At 32.9% G+C, this 21,709-nt stretch overlaps 4 protein-coding genes across 6 annotated transcripts; 3 read left to right on the top strand and 1 right to left on the bottom strand.

Annotated features, from left to right (window-relative positions):
- The first annotated feature begins 63 nt into the window (after positions 1-63).
- Positions 64-5,652, top strand: LOC107036706. Of its 3 annotated transcripts, XM_015254837.2 has the most exons (5): positions 64-358; positions 2,988-3,031; positions 4,769-4,921; positions 5,087-5,204; positions 5,486-5,652. In XM_015254837.2, exons 2-5 carry the CDS (start codon positions 3,008-3,010, stop codon positions 5,590-5,592), a joined length of 402 nt encoding a protein of 133 aa, XP_015110323.1. In that variant the 5' UTR covers positions 64-358; positions 2,988-3,007; the 3' UTR covers positions 5,593-5,652. The 3 variants fall into 3 exon arrangements, with proteins under 3 accessions (XP_015110323.1, XP_015110326.1, XP_015110322.1); XM_015254840.2 differs by lacking the exon at positions 4,769-4,921; XM_015254836.2 differs by lacking the exon at positions 64-358 and having other exon boundaries at positions 2,747-3,031.
- Positions 5,653-6,492: 840 nt separating this feature from the next.
- On the top strand, positions 6,493-13,595 carry LOC107036688 (neuferricin). The gene is made up of 4 exons (XM_015254803.1): positions 6,493-6,995; positions 10,921-11,061; positions 11,702-11,888; positions 13,189-13,595. Exons 1-4 carry the CDS (start codon positions 6,641-6,643, stop codon positions 13,367-13,369), a joined length of 864 nt encoding a protein of 287 aa, XP_015110289.1. The 5' UTR covers positions 6,493-6,640; the 3' UTR covers positions 13,370-13,595.
- Positions 13,596-14,301: 706 nt separating this feature from the next.
- LOC107036689 lies at positions 14,302-17,612 on the bottom strand. The gene is made up of 3 exons (XM_015254805.2): positions 17,179-17,612; positions 15,826-15,975; positions 14,302-14,937 (listed from the first exon to the last, which is right to left on the bottom strand). The coding sequence occupies exons 1-3, from the start codon at positions 17,205-17,207 to the stop codon at positions 14,592-14,594; spliced, it is 525 nt and encodes a 174-aa protein (XP_015110291.1). The 5' UTR covers positions 17,208-17,612; the 3' UTR covers positions 14,302-14,591.
- Positions 17,202-21,524, top strand: LOC107036687 (alpha-ketoglutarate-dependent dioxygenase alkB homolog 4). The gene is made up of 5 exons (XM_015254802.2): positions 17,202-17,885; positions 18,640-18,765; positions 18,841-19,196; positions 20,353-20,508; positions 21,029-21,524. The coding sequence occupies exons 1-5, from the start codon at positions 17,784-17,786 to the stop codon at positions 21,177-21,179; spliced, it is 891 nt and encodes a 296-aa protein (XP_015110288.1). The 5' UTR covers positions 17,202-17,783; the 3' UTR covers positions 21,180-21,524.
- The last annotated feature ends 185 nt before the right edge of the window (positions 21,525-21,709 follow it).

Here is a 21,709-nt window from a genome sequence, read left to right as displayed (position 1 = left end):
ACGCTTAAATTCAGGGGACGCTCAAATTCAGGGGCCTCTTAACCCATTGCGCCACCAAGCTCACGAAAAGTATCAGTGTGATAGTGGTGGGGGACTAACCAACGAAAACGCGCAACATGGCTGTGTGCGACTGCGGCCGAGTGTTGGTGCGTTGATAAGTTCCTCACCACACCGAGTGTCAGGCCCGTATCCACCTTTTCACTGCGACGGGCGTATGGCTGTTTTTTGTGTTCCATAATTGTTTTTCCTTCAAAACTCATTTCTACTCTATTATTTATTTCTTTTGTGAATTGATTCGTGATCAAGAGTTATGTGAACAAACCAGGAAGTTGGAAATCTAGTTTTAAGGTTACGTTAGGTAAGTCTGTTGACATGGTTTGAGATTTCTGTCTTTCGTTTGCTTCTTCCAAATAGAAAATTGAACTACAAATCAACCAAATACCATAGTCAAACTCTCAAATTGTATATGTATTGGATATTGTATTTTTTTTATTATTCCGAGACATGGAAAACGGTGCAACATTGATACTATATTCTTTCTCTCGCTCAGTTCATCTCTTCCCCTTTANATTTGCTTCGTCCAAATAGAAAATTGAACTACAAATCAACCAAATACCATAGTCAAACTCTCAAATTGTATATGTATTGGATATTGTATTTTTTTTATTATTCCGAGACATGGAAAACGGTGGAAACATTGATACTATATTCTTTCTCTCGCTCAGTTCATCTCTTCCCCTTTATTATTATCAAATTGATTCCCAATTATTCTTTATCTGATTATTGAATATTTCATATTTTTGTCCATGTGGAGATAGTCAAAACGCTGAAAACGTTAACGTGGTTTTTGTCCCTTGTACGGTTGTTTTTTTCTCAAAATTATTAAATTATCATAATTTCAGATGATGGAAAAAAGAATAATTTCTATTTTTTTTCGCTCATAAGCATAATATTAATTGTAAATTATTGTTCTGCAGTTGAGTTTAGTCATTCCATTCTTAGATTTTCCTACTGATTCATAGAAAAGAAATCACTTTTGTCAATTTCGTTTTGCAAAATTAAATTTTGATGATCCCAAATACTGAGGTAACGTATTTTTTTATTGTTGTATTCAGTGACTTTATTGTAAACTACAAAATACATGCAATAAAAAAAATTATAAAATTACGTTTTCCCGTTTTTCTCTCTCAACGCTAGCGCCCATGATTTTTGAACGGTACCGCACGTACGTGCCTGGGCGCACCATCCCCACCTCTGACGCTCCGCGCGGAGCTATAGAGTAGATCCGATCAATTAGCCCCTCATGTTTAGATATTCCAAATTTTTATTTTTTTCCTCATTGAAGTAGTTTTGAAGAAAATTGCGAGCTAATAAAAAACATTTGCTAGTTGGTACTTTTTTAAAAATAAAATTTAAAAAATCACCTCTAAAAAAAGGCGTTATCCCCTCTATTTCATTATTTCCAAAAAAATTTATCACCAATCGATAGCAAATTCTTTGAAGATTTTTGCGAGTTAAGAAAAAATCGTCAATGCAATCCTATTATTGTGGAAATTAACAATTCCAATTTCAACTGAAAACCAGAGTTGATGAGCAGAGTTTGTAACAGAGATGTCCGACAAGATATGAATGTTTTTTTGGCTCAAATGAAAGAGTGGCTCGAAAAATGGCGTGCAGAAGTCTTTAAAGATGACAAATGTCTCTAAAGATGATGTCTGTTTTCAACTGAAAAGCGCAATTGTGACAACATTGTCCAGTGGGGTCTAGGAGTCTCCCGTGGTTCAAAACCATCTTTAGAGGCCTTAGCACGCCATTTCTCGACCCGCTCTTTCATTTGAGCCCAAAAAAACATTCATATCTTGTCTGACATCGCTGCTACAAACTCGGGTCTTCAACTCGGGGTTTCAATTGAAGGCGAGTTGTAATTTTTCAAAAATTTATTTTAAAAAAAGTACCAACTAGCAAATGTTTTTTATTAGCTCGCAATTGTCTTCAAAACTACTTCAATGAGGAAAAAAATAAAAATTTGGAATATCTATACATGAGGGGCTAATTGATCGGATCTTATAGAGTGGGGACAGCCGATGGTGGCGCAATGGGTTAAATTCAGGGGACGCTGGGTTCATTTACGGGGGTTCCTATACCCCCCTCTCCTTCACCCAGCTTAGGTACTATGAATGAGGTAATCATGAGTGAATACCAAAACTAGGAATATCAAATTTTAAGGCAAATTTTATTTCGACTGTCAGCATTCATTAAGAGATTTTAGGTGTTTTTTTTTATTATTTCAGTTTTTGCAAAATTAAAAAATAATTATACTTAGAACAACAAATAATTATAATGCATCATGCAATAATGCATGACGAAAAAACCTAATGCGTTTGGTAGAAAATTTAATTAGATTCTTACTGAACTTGTGTTGAAATATTATTTCTGTAGAAATTCCTTGGCTCGATTTTTTTTCAAGTTTTTTTGCTTGAATTTTTTTTCTGAGAGAATCGGCGGAAAAGTAATGGAATTTCCATCATCAAGCAACAATCCTAGGCTTTCCTATAATTTTTTTCCTACATGTTATCATCAAATCGACAAGAATTGAAACATCAATTTTATTGTTTGTTTTGCACCAATCGAACCTGTCAAAACTCCCATAAAAAATCTCCCACTAAAATTCCAAGTTATGGAATAAACTGAGGTAAAACTGACCTGTTTGTTATCAGTGGACGTAATAATAAAGTATACGGTCACTGAATGTATAACCGACTTCCAACATTTTCCACACTTTCGGAGCGTATTATTTAGCTATTCATGTAGTACGTCCAACATCGATTGACTTGTTTTCTTTTATTTTGGAAAAATATCTTTCGACGATTAAAATCATTCGAAGTAAATAAGGATTATCTTCTAACTTTTATTGAATATTTCTGTTCACACACTCGTGATGTTCCAAAATCAACGTGGGGTTCTTTCGAAATTTCGGAAAACAAAAGACAAGAGAATTCTTATCTCTATGGCGGTGGTTACAGCAGCTGCCGTAAGTTAATTTATTACAATTCTTATTAGGAGAGGGTGGGGTAAAATGGACACTTTCGACTTTTTTTCAATTGTTCATAACTCAGAAACAAATTTATCAATTGAGCTCAGTTTAGGCTCATCACAAAAGGAAAGAATTGTTCTTTGTATTGAAAAAAAAATTATTAAATTTCATTAACATTTCAACCCCTCATTAACATTTTAAAAAAAGTCAAAAGTGACCATTTAACCCCAACCTCCCCTGTAAGTTATTTATTTTACATTATTATTAATTTCCCATATTCTTCAAACGATGGAGAATAACTTCTGCCACCTTAAACGTTTTCCCTTATACGAATGTGACTTTACACAGAGGAAAAAAAATATTTTTGCCAAATATCCATTTACGTGAGAGAAGTATTTATTTTTTCAATACCGTATTTCTACATTCGAGTCATTCTCAGGCAAGCCTCATTAGGTTTCAATTATGTCAATTCAGTAGCGAAGTGGTAAACCGGTTTAAGTCGACTTATCTCCCATTTGAGTTTTTGAGGAATATTTCCAAATCTAGCGGAGATAACAGAATTTTCATAATTACATTTGTTGTAACTCTCAATCGGCTGTACAAAAACGGCTATAACAAAAATTTTGCTATCTCCCTTAGATTCCGAGATATTTATTGAAAACTGGTCAATAGTCAAAATTGACTTATACCGTTCTACCACTTCGCTACTGAATTATATTGCTCAGGTAGGCTCGGATCGCTAGTCATAAAATCATTAACTGCCCCAATTGCAGGGGTCCCAACCCAATTAGAAGGGTCTCCGTAACCAGCGGTGGTAGGGGTACCGTTGGGAGGGAGTGCATGCAAACCATTTGAATGCAAGTACACTGTATTCGTAACTTTATTATTTTTAAAGAGTCTAGAGTCTAGAAGATGATCATGTTAGTTTTAAGATCTTGAGTGCACTCCTTTAATAATTATCAACATTAAAAAATTGCTCGATATTCTTCTCTCTAGAAAATAAGAAATTTAGAAAAAATGAATGATCATTACAGGAGTTCATCCAAGGTCATGGGCACCATAGTCATCCTCCAGAGCAACATAATACGATTTTGAAAAAATAAATGCTTCTCTCAAGTAAATGAATATTTGGAAAAAAATTTTTTTTTCTGAATGTAGAATTCGAGCCGAAGGCGAGGATCATAATCACAGGAGTCAGATAATACTTTTGTCTCCGTGTGATATAAAATATTATTAGTAGTCTCATCTACCTACTCCAAAATCCTATTCAACAACATCCTGTGACGTCACAACACGTGGAACACTATGTAAAGTCCCGTCTTTAGTGAAATGGACAGTTCAGACCGGGATTTGAACCCGGGACCTTCCGATTATGCATCGGGTGCTCTCCCAACTGGGCTATCCGCCTCCTAGCCACTTCTTCATTTCAAATTTCTTGTACCTTTTGAGCTCTTTTCTGGCAAATATTATTTTACAATCATATGAGCTAAAGAATTTTTTTTCGGCCATGTGACGAACGATATTTTTTGTCATGACGGCCGTAGGCAGGAATTTACTCACGCGCAGCGTGTAGAGAACTAATTTGGAGCGGTCGGAGATAATTTTGACCTACAGAAACGGATTCCTGAGGAAAAAATTTTAAAAGTACTATTTTTCGCATAATTTTTCCTCGAAAAACGAAAAAGTTTTTCTTCCCAGGATGAACCTCCTCTCAAATAAAGAATTTGTTGGTAGATTTCCCTTCAATTACTTTCACTGCCAGCTGCAGATTATGAAGAAGAGAGCGATAAGAGCTGTGAATCGGGTCCTTTTAGGAAGGGTCTGTTAGAATGTGTGGTGAAGCTGAACCGCCGGGATGATCTGTGCCCCATGGAGGTCCTTGACTGGGTAATAATGAAATAGTATATTTCTTCATTAGGCCGAAAAAAACTTTTCTGGCGAACATCAGTTTGCAGCCCGCGCCGAAGAAGGCGAGGGCTGCAATCATATGAGCACATTAAATCATACGTACATTAAATCATTACTAATCCTACATCAATTTTTCACTTATAGTTTTTACCAGACAAAAAGTTGGACAAAAATAAAATGATGAAAGATGTTGAACGCCATCTCAAAAATCCCAAGTATGCGGAAAAAACTAGGAAGATCTTTTCGGAATGTATTGAAACAGGTAAATAACAAAGATTAAAGATAACAGGAAAAGCAAAATTTATTCTGGCGGACCTATGTCTGCAGAAATGCCTCAGCAGGATTTTTTAAGGAATTTTTCTAAAGTTTCTTTTCCCCTTTTCTTCAATTTAATTTAGATTTTATCAATCATTATTGACGCATTCCTCGATTTTTCAATTCTTTTCTTCAATGAGATGAAAATACCAGATTATTTCGTCGTACTCTGCACTCACTTATTCTTGTGTACTGACTTTAACCATTTTTCAATGTTCCATTCCATAGCAAACGCAGCAGGTCGATCAGAAAGAGCAGTAGCTAATACATTCGTGCACTGTTGGCTACAGGCAGGTGGCTCAGAATTATCCAAGAAAGCATTTTGTCGTGAATGAAACACAGGGTTGAATTGGAGATAATTGTAATAAAATATTTTCCAATAAAAACGAAACAAATTATGATTTTTTCATTTCCGTACACGAAGAGATTTCTCGGCAAAATTTAGTGCATCCGCTAGAAAATCCTATTGTATTTATATTTGACTTCTCTTAAGGATTTATTACACCCTTTTCGCTAAAATTCACGTTTTTTGAACTTTTCTGGTAAATTGTTGATCGGATTGACGTGAAAAAATATACCGTTTTTGAGTTTTATCATTACTTAATAACTCACGAAATTTCACGATCGTGCAATCATTTTCGTGCGTTTTTTCTAAAACTTTTCGGAAATTCACAAAACTTTAGAAAAAATGCAGGAAAATGATTGCACTACCATGAAACTTCGTGAGTCAGTCAATAATAATAAAACGCAAAAAAGATATATTATTTCGCGTCAATCCGATCAATAATTTGTCAGAAAAATGAAAAAAACGTGAATTTTGACCGAAAGGGTGTAATACATCCTTAAGCCGAGGAAATTCTATAGAAAATATCTGAAGAGAATAAGTTACATAAAAAAATCGAATTCTATTGACTTTTTCTATTGAATAGTTTCCATTGAACATTCCCTTAGAATCGGCTAACAACTAATAGAGAATTCAATAGAAATCCAATAGAATTCTCTAGGTTTTCTATTAAATTTTTTCGTGCGTGGCACAAAGTGCAATAAAATTCCAGCATAGATCCCCCCGAATGTGAACATTGTCCAAAGGAAAATGATTCCATCCCGTGAAAATAACAAAATCAACGGCATAAAATTTGAAATCTCACCTGCGCAGGTGTACAAACACTTTACATTACCAACGGAACAGCGAAAACTCCCGAAGAAAATCATTTCACCACACCTGTCCACGTGGTTTCACTTCCCAAATGAAAATTCTATTCCCTCTAATGAGTCCGTGAATTCCAAAGTAGTTCAAGTTAGTTCAAGTATATCAACACTTGCTCTTAGTCCGCCGTCGGAGAATAATCTTCTCAAAAATCCTGGTGTAATCGTAGAGTAAACATGGCCGATGGGACGAAAAGTTACATGTGGTTTCCGGTGCTAATTGCTCTGTTTTACACCATTTACACAAATGATGTTTACAGAGATATAGCGCATAAAGTATTTACGGGCGATGTATCCGGTGCTTATGAAGCCTATTCCAAGTATTCTGAGAGTGAAAACGTCGCGGGAGTTGATGAACGCGTGGGAAAGAGTGATAAAAAGGGAGGGAATTCGGTAATTTATAGTGAAGAAGAATTGGCGAAATTTTCAAATCTCAAGGACGGACTTTATTTGGCGATTTTGGGACGGGTTTATGATGTCACTGAGGGGGCGAAACATTACGCACCTGGAGGAGGGTATCATGGATTCATCGGTAATTATTGTTTTATTTTTAATGTTTTTTTCAAGCAAAAATTAATGGAAAATCTAGCGAATTTGTTAGATAATTCTATTCGATTTCTATTGAACTTTCTATTAGGTTTTGGCCAACTCTATTGAAATGTTGGATAGAAAATATATTTGCGACTTTGTTGTTTTATGTTTTTACAACTTTTATTGAGATATTTTCTATAGAATTTCCTCAAATTTTCCAAGTTTTTTTCATTCTATTTTTTTCTTTCCATCAAGAAAGTCAAATAAATAAACTTGGCGAAAATTTGAGCCGAAGAAATTGTATAGAAAATATCTCAATAGAATAAATTGTATAGGAGAATCGAATTTCATTGACTTTTTTTCTATTGAATATTTTCAATTGAGTATTTTCTATTGAACATTTAATAGAAATCCAATAGAATTGTCTAGCGAATTCATGTGAATATCTGTTGATTGGACTTTCGCTGGAGGAATGAATTTTTTTTTTTTTTGAAAATGTCAGGACAACTTGTTTATTGCGAAGACACGCATAAAAAATTTAATGGAAAAACTTAGAGCTTGCTCTAAAAACTTCTATTGAATTTCTATTGGAACTCTATCAGAATTGTGTTGAGGTTCTATTAGAATTCTATTAAAACTTTCTATTTGTTTTTTGCCCCATTTCTATAGAAATGGAACATTTGTTTTATTTTTAATGTTTTTTTACACAAACATTTAATTGAAAAACCTAGCGAATTCGTTGGACAATTCTATTGGATTTCCGCGGCTCAAATTTTCCATGTTTTTTTCATTCCATTTTTCTTTTCTTTTCATCAAAAAAATCAAACAAAAAAGTTGAAAAATTTGAGTGGAAGAAATCCTATAGAAAAGATCTCAATAGAATAAGTTGTACAGGAAAATCGACTTCTATTGAATTCTTCTATTGAGTATTTTCTATTGAACATTTAATAGAAGTCCAATAGAATTGTCTAGCAAATTGGCTAGGTTCTTCCATGACATTTTTTCATGCGTGTATTTCTGCTGATTGCGCATTCATCGGAGGAATGAAACATTTTCGGGAAAATGTCAGGACAACTTGTTTGCTGTGAAGATATTTTGAACAAACAATGTCTATTGATAAATTCTCTTAAAATCATTCCTTATAGAGATAATTTGATGCAGAACACCATAGGAATTCAATCGTCTTTCCTTTTTGTGGTTAATTTAATCATTTCATCGATGATTTGACGATGTCATTTCACGATTTTTGTAATTTAGTGTCTTTGTTAATTGTGAATTTATCAAAGGAATGAGGAGTTTGAGAAACAATTTCACGAGAGAATTTTCGTAAGAGAAGAATTTCTGCGTAGAAAAAAATTTATTCTCTTATAAATGTAGGTTTCCTTCTGGAATCATCCGTTATGATTGAATATTCTAGTTTCTAGAAGAATAAGAGAATGAAGTTTTCCATTTTATGTGATTTGTTCTCGTTTCACGAATTTCTTCTTCATTTTCTCTTGCAATACGAAATTGCTCGCATTCAATACATTCCTGTTGACAGCGCATTTATTGCAAGAATTTCGTAATTTCGTAATTTCGTAGGTGAAGAAATTTAGAATTGAGAATATCTATTAAAAATTTCATTTAGAACCGTTGGTTATACCAGTAACCAACAAGTTTAATGTAAAAACCGATAGAAAAAATTGACCTTGTAGCTGATTTAACGATTTAATTTCCATTTTTTCCCCGCGGAATGAGTAATTGAAAATCTTTGTGAATTATAGATTTAACAAAAGAATGAAGAGTTTTAGAAACAATTTCGAGGGAGATTTTTTGTAACAGAAGAAATTTGTTTCTGCTTTTTCTTCTAGAATCATCAGTTATGATTGAATGCTCTAGTCTCTAGAACAATGAGGTTTTCCATTTATTTTTTATTTTTTTATATTTATTTTTCATACGAAATGGCTCGAATGCGATACATTTCTGTTGATAGCGCATTTATCGCAAGAATTTCGTAATTCTGTAATTACGTAGGTGAAGAAATTTAGAATTATGGATTTAACAAAAAAATGAGGAGTTTTAGAAACAATTTCAAGGGAGAATTTTTGTAAGAAAAGAAATTTGTTTCTGCTTTTTCTTCTAGAATCATCCGTTATGATTGAATGCTCTTGGCTTTAAGAGAATGAGGTTTTTCTTTTCATGTGAATTTCGTTCTCGTTTCACAAATGTCTTCTTCAATTCTTTAGCGATACGAATTGGCTCGAATGCGATACATTTTTGTTGATTGCGCATTTAACGCAGGAATTTCTCAATTCCACAATTTCGTAGGAAAAGCCACTTACAATGGAAAACGTGATATAAAAAATGGATTTGTTTTATTATCGACGCGGACGATTTTTTTTTGAGAGATCGGAGTTCAATTATTTTTTACATTTTGTAGTTGATAAATAGGAAAAATAGGGAAAGAAAATTTCTTCTACACTTCTTCTAGAATCATCCGTTACGATTGAATATTCAACAAGATAAAAAATTTACTTTTTAGGTTTAATCACTTCATTTAAAAATTTACTCGTCTCTAGGAGAATGAGAATTTCTCAAATTTGAATTATTGTTGACGTGAACTCAAGAACAGGATGGGATTTGATGACATATCAATATCGTCTTTTCCCATCAATGATTTTTCATCTATTTTTCTTCCTCCTTTGAAACTTCTGTCATTAGCGAAGCAGTAAAACGAGATGAGTGAAGTTTTTAAGACACTTCTGAGAGGTGAAGGGCTATGAAGCAATTAGTATGGACCGTTCCTATTTATTGCTCTTACCTCATTCTACAAAGAAGGTTCCCGTGAAGATCGTTCAAGTTCCGTTAGATTTAAATGGGGGATCTTTGATGTTTTGTTTCCTCCCGAGAGAGACAGTTATGATGAAATTTCGATTTATATTTCGAGCTACATTCAGAAATTTGGGAATTTTTAATAAGAGTTAATTTTCTTGTTGTTTTTATTGATATGCAATGGAACCTTACGGTTCATTCTGCGTTAATACATGTGTGTGAGTGAAAATTACAAAAAGAAAATTTAAGAAAATACAAAAAAAACAGCGATAAATTAATAATAATAACAATAATAACAGAAGAGTTATATTCACATATTTTGATAGTTTTTACGTGGATTAGGACTCGATATAAACCTAGACTAGATGTAAGAGTATTAGATTCTGAGCTTTGTGCATTCGAGAAACTCATTTTCTTGTTTTATAAAAAAATACCGTTATGTTAGAGCAGTTCTTCATATCGATTGCCGTAATAAAATAGATAGAGAAGAACGAAAAGGCAATGTTTCTCCAATTCTAGAATTTTCACGCACGGAAACATTCACTAGAGAGCCTAGCGAATTATTAGAAGATTCGATTGAAATTTTATTAGTTTTTCGCTAATTTCAGTGCAAACTTCCGCAAATTTTTTACGCGCTTTTTTCAATAGACAATGTTCATAGGAAATTATTTTTCAGAAAAAAAAAAACAGTAGAATTTGATCTTTTTATGAAATTTATTCTAGTGAGACATTTTCTATGAAAATTCCTCAGCCTGAATTTTTAATTCAGTTTCCTCGAAAAAAATTTTGGAGTAGTTATATACTCTAATTACCAGTATTTTCAATTGAATATTCCTACTGAAAAACCGCGTTAAAAAGCAGATAAATTTTCAAATCCAATCAAATAGAATCGGAATAATATAAATTTTTATAGAAGTCCAACAGAATTTTCTGGCGAACGCGCCAGTTTTTCCTACTGAATTTGTTTACGAGGCCGAATACTCGAGTCAGCAAAAAAATAAATACTGAACAGTAATTGCAGAAAAACTACAGCGCATGAATTATTATCCGTGAAGTTTCTCATAGCCCCCGAAAAGTTGTAATGATTGATTCAATGAATCCTATTTTTATGGCAGGAAAAGACGCAACTTTGGCCTTTATCACTGGTGAATTCAACGAGGAGAATCTCAGCGATGATGTTTCTACTTTGACCAACTCCCAAGCAAAGTCCATCATCAACTGGGTCAAATTCTACGACGAAAAATATGTGTACAAAGGTATAACTCAATTCTCTCATCCAATTTTTCTTTTCAACTATGGAAAGAGTGCGCGCATGAAATGTAGGAATGAAATGTATCTCAAATTAACATGGGTAAATTTCATTCATAATGTATTTTCACATTTTCTTATTAGTCTCTCCACATTGAAAAAGCAGTTTCTAAACCTACTCAAAATTTTCTCGACTGATATGAAGATGACGACAGATTTGATACTCATCATCTCCAATGGCAAGTCCATAATCTGACCCAAATCCCCTATCACAGAGGTGTTCCGCGGAATGAAAATTAATAAACAATACCATTTAAAGTAGTTATTGAAAGTCAAAAAGAATAAAATAAAAATATTTTTTTTCGAAAAATAAATACATAAAATTTTCTCCTAATTACAAAAAAATACATGTTCTCATTTTTTTTGTTAAATATACATATTGTTGCGTATTTGTTCTTTTCCTCTCACTCAGCTAAATTCATGTACGGTCGTCTCTTTCTTTTTTCGTCATTCTTTTATCTTTGTTCTTAGTCCGCGGACATGTCACTTCTTTTTGAGTCTTATTCATTATTCTTTTCGTCCATTTTATTTAATACACTCATTTTTTATTTAAACGGTGACTTATTTAACAATATTTTCCATCTCCAGGAAAATTAGTGGGAAGATTTTACGACAAAAATGGAGATCCAACAGCTGAATACCACGAATTCATGGACAAGGTGGAGAGGGCGGACGAGGCAGACACAATTCAAGAGGAAATGAAGAGGAAATTTCCACCTTGTAACGTAGAGTGGAAGCCCGAGGATGGAACCAGAGTTTGGTGCTCACCACAAAGGTAACATTCCGAGGTTCATAATGTCCTTCTAAAACAATTAGATGCAGATGGTTTATCTCTGTTCTGCTAAGATCTCTGAAACTGATATATTTGGAAGGAAATTCCAAATGCACTCTTCATCGGAAATTTTGTGCTGTGCAAAAAAAATCCTCTAATATTTTCAAAACTAGCACGTACGAAGAAATATCATAGAAAAATTTTGCGACTGCGCTAGAAAATTCTATTGGATTTCCACTACATTTCTATTGAAAATTTTCATTAGTTTTTGGCCGATTCCATTCAAGAACTCCGCAGCTTCCCTATGCATTTTTTATGGGAAATATCCAACAGGAAGTGTTTTATATAGCAAGTTTATTTTATAAAAATAAGTGGACAATTGAATTCTTTTTATAAATGAGTACAGTTATTGTTGCTAATAAATTAGCAATTTGCTTCCGAATGGAATCTCCTTTCTAATTCTTATTCCACCATTCTCTTATTCTACTTTTCATGTCATAATACTACACTGAGAAAAGAACGACGAAGTTCTAAAATAAATCTTAATTGTGCCAAGAAAATAGCTTTTTGAAAATTATCAAAAAAGGATTTTTTTGTGCCAAACATGCAGTGAGTGCTTCGGAACGAAAATTTTTGTCGCTAAAATAGATTTAGTAGTTCAAAAAAACTGGCATTCTCTGTACACGCAAGAAATGTCATTTCTAGCACTACTCCTTGGTTATTCGATACTTCCATACGTATTTTGCTCCCGAAAAATCTTTGTTTTATGCGAAACAAGGGACAGTAGTTTTTCGTTTCGGCTGTCCAATAATCACAGAAAAGAAATGAACCCTTAAATGAGACAATAATAATTATATGATAGCAATCTTGTAACTTGAGGATAAAATATTTGTTGATAAATTTTCCTCTATATGAGATATTTTCATCCTGAAGAGGCACCGTCTGGTGTAAATTATCCGCCTCTTGAGTCAAATATTTCGTTGCTGTCGAAAGCAGAACAATTATTCATGTTTGAGACTTAAATTCGAACCAAACAAATTCTTTTTTGGCAATTTTCAACTAGCGATTTTGTTGGCCCAAACAAGACTTGTTTGACATGTTTGTTTTTCTCTCAGTGTATCAGTCGGCTCGGATTCAGACCCAGTATCTTGTACGAAAGTATCTTATACGGAGGCTCGACTGTATATCAATTTTTTCGACAAATTTTATTATCGGAAACGATTTCAGATAGTGACTCGAGATTATTTCGAGATGAGCTTGAAGAAAAATGGAAAACATAATTCAGGATAATTAATTCTTTCAGTGGTGGAATCTCGAGAGATTGGACAGGAGTCCCCCGACAATTCTTCGAGAAGCCCTCAAGCGCCAAAAACAGATGTGCCTGTGTGAATCTAGAGAACTCTGATTTCCGCGAGCATCAGGGAAAATTCAGAGAATATGAAAACTGCGCGAGACTGTCGAGTACCTGCTATGTGAAAACGTGATAAAAATCAGTTCAAAACTAAACTAAATAAGTGGAGGATGAAAATAGAGAAATTAAAAAATCTCAGCACAAATTTTCTCAGGAAGAGAATTAAATAAGTAGCGAATTTCTAGCACAAAGAAGTTTGAGTGTTGAAACATTTCATAATGCTTAATTGATTATAGCATTTATACCATGACCATGTTTTGTATTAAAAAAGAATTTATTTTAGCAATAAAAAAAATAGAATATTCAGTGTATTCAAAATTTATACTAATTATTTTGAAAATATTTTGGAAAAGAGTGACTTCAATGACTTTCTCTACGGCAAAGCATTTTTTTCTGGCCTCTATTCCCCCTAATTAATATATTTAGCAAAACTAATAATTAAATAATACAAATCGCCTCTTCATTTCATAAAAGAAAAATATTGTATGATCCTCATTATAAATACCAAGTATGCAAACATTTAGAGATAATTATTCAATAATTAAACTTCCACAGAAATCATTTTCATCTCGAAAAACAAATTTATTTCATCAGTAAAAAAAAATGAAAATTCATGCTGAAAAAATCAAGTCACGCTGATCTCTGATTTCAATCCAGAGACAGTGATTTGCGATGATTAGTTATCATGAATTTAGTGATTTCATTTACCAACGACGATCGATGAAATGAATAATTGACTACTTTTAATTATTTCATTTCATTGTCAACACATCTAGCGCCTCCGAAATTCCGCATAGCAAAGCTTTTTTCTGGCTTCAATTCTTCAGAAAATATTTGCACAATCAACTAAATTACTCTAATTAATGCATTTAATAAACCTAATTATTAAATAATACAAATCTCCCCTTGATTTCATAAAAGAAAAATATTTTATAATCCTCATTATAAACACTAAGTATGCAAACATCTAGAGATAATTATTCAATAATTAAACTTCCACAGAAATAATTTTCATCTCGAGAAGCAAATTTATTTGATCAGTAAAAAAAATGAAAATTCATGCTGAAAAAATCAAGTCACGCTGATCTCTGATTTCAATCCAGAGACAGTGATTTGCGATGATTAGTTATCATGAATTCAGTGAATGCATTTGCCAACGACGATCGATGAAATGAATAATTGAACAGTTTCTTATCAATAGCTTAGTATCAAAGAAATATCGATTCAACATTTCGACAGTCTTCTAGCACTCAGAGACAATTATTTACATAGTTAATGTCTTTCGGTGGTCAAAATCAATTTTTTTGCGTTTTAAGTTCATTCAATTTCTTGAGAAATGCATTCATATCGATGCTCGGAGGTTTGGCCCGAATTTTCGATCCAAACGCCCGTTTTATCTTCGCTCGTCTCTTCCTCAATTTAGCCTCATTCGTTTTCTGATTTATCGGATCGAATGTTATCAGCCTGCGAAGTTTTCTTCCCTTTATTATTGTGGAATTGTCACTCATCCCATCAATCTCCTCGTAAATCGTCTCGAGAGTATTTTGGTTCTTCTTCCATGTCTTGTCGAGGTAGTATTCGCGGATTTGAGTGTCACTTTCCATCGTTGAGTAACTGCGCTTCTTGGGTTTAATACTACATCTGCAAATTAATGGTTTTTTATTGTTATGATTCAATGGTATGGTCGTTGAGACGATTTCGCAATTTACAGAAGAATTTATTGCCATTTTTTACTTAAACTCATGAATTTTCAAGAATGCAATTATCTGGATAATTATGTCTTGAGTAATATTATGAAGATCAGTTGTTTCAATGAAAAATAGAGAATCTCTACGAATTTTTTTTTTTTAGACAATTTAATAATCTACAGGAGTTTTTCTGTTTTCATAATGGGTAATTATGTCTTGAGTGATATTGTAAAATTCAATGGTAAAATTATCGAATAGAATGACTGAACTTCACTTAAAGATCAGGTTTTTTAATAAAAACCAGAGAATCTCTAAGAATTTTTTTTGCAGACAATTTAATAATCACAGAAGGAGTTTTTTGAAGTTTTCTTCTAAAATCGTAAATTTCCAAGAATGTAATTGTCTGGATAAATATCCCTTGAATCATATGCAATAAATGGTTTTTGGCTAAATTTGACTTGAAGATCAGTTTTTTAAATAAAAATCTGAGAATTTCTGAGGATTTTCTGTAAACAATTTCATAATCTGCAGAAAAAGTTCCTTGGCGTTTTCCCACAACATCATGAATTTCCAAGAATGCAATTATCTGCATAATCATGAAGTTTGAAAAAACCAAAGAAAATATTTTCTACGGAAAACATTTTATAGAATCTAGACTATCATAATGTCTAGTTTGTTTGAAGTAATCTAGTTCTCGAGATATTCCCGGGATACCTATTAAATTTTCAAGAGTGAATACCCCTAATGAATTTTGATGAAGTTATTGCCCAAAAGTGCTGATCTAGTTTCTTCTGGAATTGATCCCAGTCTCGAATATTGAATTACTAAATTTCTACAGTACCTGCGATTCAATGATTCTGTGGTTTGCGTCATCTTGGGGACTCTCTTCCTCATTGCATACCTAGTTTGTCGCCCACTAGCCTCACTGTCAACAGTTAGGGATTCCATGCTAGCCACCACGTCAGGTAAATTTGTACTGCACTCAATTCCACTGTGAAAAATCATTTTAAATTAAAATAAACAAAATGAAGAATTAAAGAGATTCTCTACGCAAAACTGCCCCTGAAGTTCGTTCTAAAATCACCAATTGGCTGAATATTCCAATATTGACTTATGTTACGGAGAACTATGGCATAATATTGACTGACGAGATAACTCGACTTCTCATTCTCCCACTGCCACATAAAATTAGTGTCATTCGACGTTCTCTCCTAAGATCTTTTTTGCATCTGAGAAAATTCTCTGCGCAAAATTCACAAAATACTGGAGCGATCGGGCTGAAACTGTGGACCGAAGTTGAGCTCAATAATACCTACTATGGGTCAAAATTTCAGATTTATGTCAATGAATTTTTCCGTATTAATGTTATATTTTCTAAAAAGTGATCACTCAAAAACCGAATCAGACCCGGATACACAGGCATTTTCTAAAAACATCATTTTTTCACGTTTCATACCATTCTACATCATTTCCAGGAAATTGGAGAATGTCAAAATCCGACGAATACAATGCTTCCATTCGGAAGCAATAATGGTATTTTGAAAAAATTATTAAATTTTATCAACATTTTAACCCCTCATTAACATTTTAAAAAAAGTCAAAAGTGTCCGTTTTACCCCAACCTCCCCTATAATTATCATGAAACCGGGTAATTTTATCAAAAAAAGTCAAAAGCTCTTTTTTACAGCTGACAAAATTCTCTACACAAAAGTTCTTTTGACATTTCGTACTAAAATCATCAATTATCCACATAATCTCACTGTAGACTAATAATCTTCATTCAACCCTCTCACCATTTGTATATGGGAGGGTGGGGTAAAATGAACAATTTTTATTTTTTTATAATGTTAATAACGGCTTGAATTATTAAAGAAATGGAATATTTTTTTGTCAAAGAAAAGAACAATTCTTTCTCTCTGCGATGAGTCGAAATTGATCTCAACTGATAAATCTGTTTTCGAGTTATTATAAATATTTTTTTCAAGTCAAAAGTGTCATTTTACCCCACCCGCCCCTAAAAAAAATTATTGCTGACACTCCTAGCACGCAAGAGCCGGAGATTCACCCGCGACCTCAAGCAATATTGATCGTTCAATGCAAAAAATCCTAATGACTCCCAGCGAAACCCCCAGATCAATACTTTCCCTTTTCCCAAAGAAATTCATTCAGAAAAATTCATTAAAAGTGAACGTACCTAGCCTCTGCCGTCATTTCAGCCATCATGATCTCCTCCTCTCCATAAAAGCCCTTCACACTCTCAAATAATCAACAATTAAGCTAACGTATCACAAATTAATACTTCATTCACGAGAAATATCCACTATCCCTCATGAATATCGAGAAATATTCTCGAAATATCTCCGAGCCTTCGCTCTCTTTTGTCCCTCAGAGGGAAACGTAACTGAAAAACTCGGCGTATGGCCGCGTTTCCAACTATTTATCGAGAATAACAAATCATCCCGAGAATTTTTCACTTCTCAACGATTTTAACTCGATCCAATCCCTCGAAGAATTGTCTCAATATTTTTTACAATTGTTTTTCGTCAGGGAAAATCGTTGATACTGTTTGTTGATACATGGGATAAATAAAGTGGCTGACAGCAGCGCCAGGCGGCACGTGAACATGTCAAAAAGTTGGGAGGACTTTCTAACCTCGCGACAGCTCCTTTTCGACTCCTGGACTGCTAAACTTTTTGGAGCATTTTTGTGAAGTTTATTGTTTCGAAAAACCTTGTTGTGGGGCATTGTTGACTGTTGTTCGTTTTTTTCGATTTTTTTTTTGAAATTTTTGTTCGGGGCATGGAGACAGTGAGGGAATGCGGCTGCAAGGGAATTAGAACGTGCCTGATTTGCGAAAAAGAGTTCAATATTTGTAAACCTGATCTGTTTAAGGATCTGCAGGTAACTTCTCAATTGTTTATGCATTTATGCTCAAATGTTTCTGTATTAATGTTTACTTGAATTGCTATTTATACACATATGGGGATAACTAGTGCCTTCAGAAGAAAATATTAATAGAATAATTAAAAGCTTCTATTGGAGTACGTAAGGAAAAATTTAGGCTTTTGACTTTCTTTTAACGTTAATGACCCATTAAATTGTTTATGATGTTGGATAATTTTTTGTCCATCGAAAGTACAATTGTTCCCCTTTCTGATTAGCCTAGACTGAACTCAATTGATAATTTTTCTTTGTGAATTATCAACAAATAATATAAATACATGATATATTATTAATTAACAATGATTGTTCATCCTCGAAAAATAGTATTTAGTATTTAGTACAGTACAGGTAATAATTTTCAGAATTGTCAAATTCAAACTCATTGAATTATGCGTGAAAAAAGTTTTTCTAATATCATTTTATCGAAGTTTTCAAGATAATAAAGATAGCATCATTCTTTCATTTGATTTATACAAATATTTATACAAGATTTTTCACAACAAATCTTACGCAATTGATTAAAAAACAAATATTAGTAAATTTACCAAAATGATATAAAACGATAACTAATATACAATAGAAAACACTGATGTTCAAAATGAAATTTTACAATTTGTTAGAATTTATTTGTAAAAATTGCTATGAATTTATCAACGAAAATAGCTAGGCTGTATGAAGACAGAAGCAATCTCCCACTTGTTTTTTATTTCAGGAGCTTCCTAGTTATGTTTATTGTCCCCACTGTGACAAAGCATATCCCGGATGGGACGTGAATATTTTTAAGGACCACCCCCACCACCAGGGAACTCCACTCTCCTACCCAGGTGTATTTATCAAGGTAAAAAGTCCGAAAAATCTCTGAAAAATCATGTAAAAAACCACTAAAACCCCTTGACAAATAATTCTGCATCAGCTAGATTTCTTGACGACCAGAGAGGCCGAGCAACTCCTGATAGACGTGGACAATTTACCCTGGGACATATCTCAGAGTGGACGAAGGAAACAGAATTACGGGCCCAAGTGCAATTTCAAGAAGAAAAAACTTCGACTGGGGGACTTCAACGGCTTCCCAAGGACTACCAAGTTTGTTCAGGAAAAATTCAGTGATGTCCCTCTGTTAAAGGGCTTCAGGACGATTGAGCAATGCAGTTTGGAATATACGAGGGAACGAGGAGCCTCGATAGATCCTCATATCGATGATTGCTGGATCTGGGGAGAGAGAATTGTTACAGTCAATGTTCTGGGGGATTCTGTACTCACTATGACGAGGTAAATATTTTTTTATGTCTAAATTTTCATGTCAATTTATTGATTTACTCATGAAATTCCTTGGCATCAATTTGTAGCAGAGATAGGCAAAATCTTAATACAAAATTAAAATTATTTTATTGCATCCAAAATCACGTAACTGTATTGTACAATTTGTCAATTTTTATTATATGAATTATCAATCAACACTTTCAATTTTTCAAATATTACATTAATCATTAATTAAATTTTCAAATTTTCAAATATTTTATAAATTAGCAATCAACTTCGCAAGAATGATGATCATTAGATTAATTGAAAAATCAAATTTAGATGTTTAGAATGAATTGTTCAATTATAATTGAGAATTAAAAATTATGTACAAATTTAAATAAAAAAGTAGTGAACACTGATTAATTTATGGTCGGCTTCTATTAAAATTATTTAGTAACAATTTTTGCCGATCTCTGATTCGTAGATTGGTTTTCCTCTCTCAAAAGATAGGTGAAAAATTTTCAGTCAAGTTTATTTCTAAAAGAATTGACTATTTTTTTTGTAAATATCCGTGAGAGTTTAAAGGAAAAATGTCAGAAGATATTTTTTGTAGAGAATTTTGTGGGCTAGAACAAATGACTTTCGGCATTGTTCGGTAAATTGAATCGTTTCATATTGATAACATTAGAAGATATAAAAAATACAGTTTATTTATATCGAAAAAGAAGGGGTGTTTCGTCGAAAGCGAAGTTTATTTAGTGAATATCAAGAATATCTGGACATTTTTCGATAAATTATTTGATTTTGGAGATGACCGTGAGAAATTTTTGATTTATTCATTTATTATTACCTTCGATTCTTCCCTCATAGTAAGCAGACTGATGATTATTCCAAAAATATACAAAAAAAGCCATCATAAATTTTAGCAAGAGGTAAACATATCATACAAGAAATTACGTAGGGTTTTGATTCGCAAAAAGAACTGAATATAATTATATAGATTTGCATTCTTTTAAAACGTCACTACTAATTTCTTTTATTTAATCCAACTAATTGCTTCATTTGGACGAATGAATCAATCCTGTGCTCTCTAGTGTTCGAGTGAATTGGATCGACTCGTGCTAAAATGGAAACAAGTTCAAGAGATTTCTCATTTTAATCTCAAATCTATGTTATTTTGCAGGTTTCATGGAGACGAATGGAAATATAATCGTCACTTAGTTTCTACGTATCCACCAGTTGTTGACAAGGATTATTCCGATGACGAGAACGTTGGAGACTTTGTTGTGAGACTTCCAATGCCAGAGAGATCGTTGATGGTGTTATATGGACCCTCCAGGTATTTTACAAATAAGTTTCAATCCTTTTTAATTGACAAATATTTTGTGTGATAATGGAAAGCATTTAGTTTTTCCATTGCAAAGATTGTAATTCATGGTCTGAGGATATTCAGAAATGTTGAAAAACTTATTGTCATCGATTCACTAAAACACATCATCATTGTACGATTTTTGTAACAAAGATTTTTCTGAATGATTCGGTTTAAGTATTTTTTCATTTGAAAATTTTCAATTATGAAATTTCGAAATGACATTGCGTGGAGAATATTTAGATTCCATTTTGCAAAATATGAGTTCTCTTGAAACATTTTTCACGAACACAATTGTTTTTAATACACAAATGATAAAAATAAATATTAATAGTAAATAATAATTATTTTTCCGCATAAATAACAGTTATTGGAAAATTATTTAAACTTTATGAATGAAATATGAATGAATTCACGATGAATATTTATCAATTATTTCAAAGTGTAATAAAATGGTTAAATTTTATTCCTAAAAAAATTTTAATTGCAGATATGACTGGGACCATTTAGTGTTCCGAGAAGACATAGACTCCAGAAGAGTTTGCATAGCCTACCGAGAATTCACACCACCCTATTTACCTCCAGGTGATCACAGTCACGAAACTGTCGAGATTCTGAAGAAGGCGGAGAATTTCTGGTGACGTAGTTCCCTGATCCATCCACAAAATTTTAATTATGAATTATGCAATCAATTTTGAATATTTATCAATCTTCTCTTTTGAGAATTCCAGAATAATCACGGGGAAAATCAATTAAATTTTAACTGTTCATTTTTGTCAGTGGTAGTAAATTAATGTAAATATGCAATGAAATTATGTCAGAGTTGTCGAATTTTTCGTTTATATCGTTACTTATCGAGAGTGCAGAGAGAAATTGTATTTTTTTTTAAGTTTCTTGTGATGAGCGTTATTTTATCACTGAAAATGAGGGAATCCAGGATGTATAAAGTTGTGTAAGCACGTCAATAATAAAAATCGTTGATAATTCTGATGATAGTCATTCATTGAGAAGAAAATGAATATAATAACTTTATTATATATTTGAATAAATAAAAAACTCAAATGAAGGGACTCCATTTGATTATTCATATATCTGAGTAGTTTACAATTACTGTAATATTTGGTATAACTTCTATTTATTAATTTTAGAGAGAAACGTCAAGAGATGTTTT

This window comes from Diachasma alloeum, unplaced genomic scaffold (assembly GCF_001412515.2).
Source record: "Diachasma alloeum isolate Michigan unplaced genomic scaffold, Dall2.0 Dall_scaffold_00210, whole genome shotgun sequence".
Classification (NCBI taxonomy): Eukaryota; Metazoa; Arthropoda; class Insecta; order Hymenoptera; family Braconidae; genus Diachasma; species Diachasma alloeum.
This window is presented reverse-complemented; position numbering and strand designations above follow the sequence as displayed.

What these genes read in the sequence shown, in the direction of transcription:
- LOC107036706 (XM_015254836.2), top strand. Translation starts at nt 2,939, where the DNA reads ATGTTCCAAAATCAACGTGGGGTTCTTTCGAAATTTCGGAAAACAAAA. An exon ending in CGGTGGTTACAGCAGCTGCC is followed by an intron (nt 3,032 to 4,768) that starts GTAAGTTAATTT and finishes ATTTGTTGGTAG; the next exon opens with ATTTCCCTTCAATTACTTTC. An exon ending in CCATGGAGGTCCTTGACTGG is followed by an intron (nt 4,922 to 5,086) that starts GTAATAATGAAA and finishes TTTCACTTATAG; the next exon opens with TTTTTACCAGACAAAAAGTT.
- LOC107036688 (XM_015254803.1), top strand. Translation starts at nt 6,641, where the DNA reads ATGGCCGATGGGACGAAAAGTTACATGTGGTTTCCGGTGCTAATTGCT. An exon ending in AGGGTATCATGGATTCATCG is followed by an intron (nt 6,996 to 10,920) that starts GTAATTATTGTT and finishes TTTTTATGGCAG; the next exon opens with GAAAAGACGCAACTTTGGCC. An exon ending in GTTTGGTGCTCACCACAAAG is followed by an intron (nt 11,889 to 13,188) that starts GTAACATTCCGA and finishes TAATTCTTTCAG; the next exon opens with TGGTGGAATCTCGAGAGATT.
- LOC107036689 (XM_015254805.2), bottom strand. Translation starts at nt 17,207, where the DNA reads ATGATGGCTGAAATGACGGCAGAGGCTAG. An exon ending in GAAATGACGGCAGAGGCTAG is followed by an intron (nt 15,976 to 17,178) that starts GTACGTTCACTT and finishes GATTTTTCACAG; the next exon opens with TGGAATTGAGTGCAGTACAA. An exon ending in ACAGAATCATTGAATCGCAG is followed by an intron (nt 14,938 to 15,825) that starts GTACTGTAGAAA and finishes ATTAATTTGCAG; the next exon opens with ATGTAGTATTAAACCCAAGA.
- LOC107036687 (XM_015254802.2), top strand. Translation starts at nt 17,784, where the DNA reads ATGGAGACAGTGAGGGAATGCGGCTGCAAGGGAATTAGAACGTGCCTG. An exon ending in ATCTGTTTAAGGATCTGCAG is followed by an intron (nt 17,886 to 18,639) that starts GTAACTTCTCAA and finishes TTTTTATTTCAG; the next exon opens with GAGCTTCCTAGTTATGTTTA. An exon ending in TCTGTACTCACTATGACGAG is followed by an intron (nt 19,197 to 20,352) that starts GTAAATATTTTT and finishes GTTATTTTGCAG; the next exon opens with GTTTCATGGAGACGAATGGA.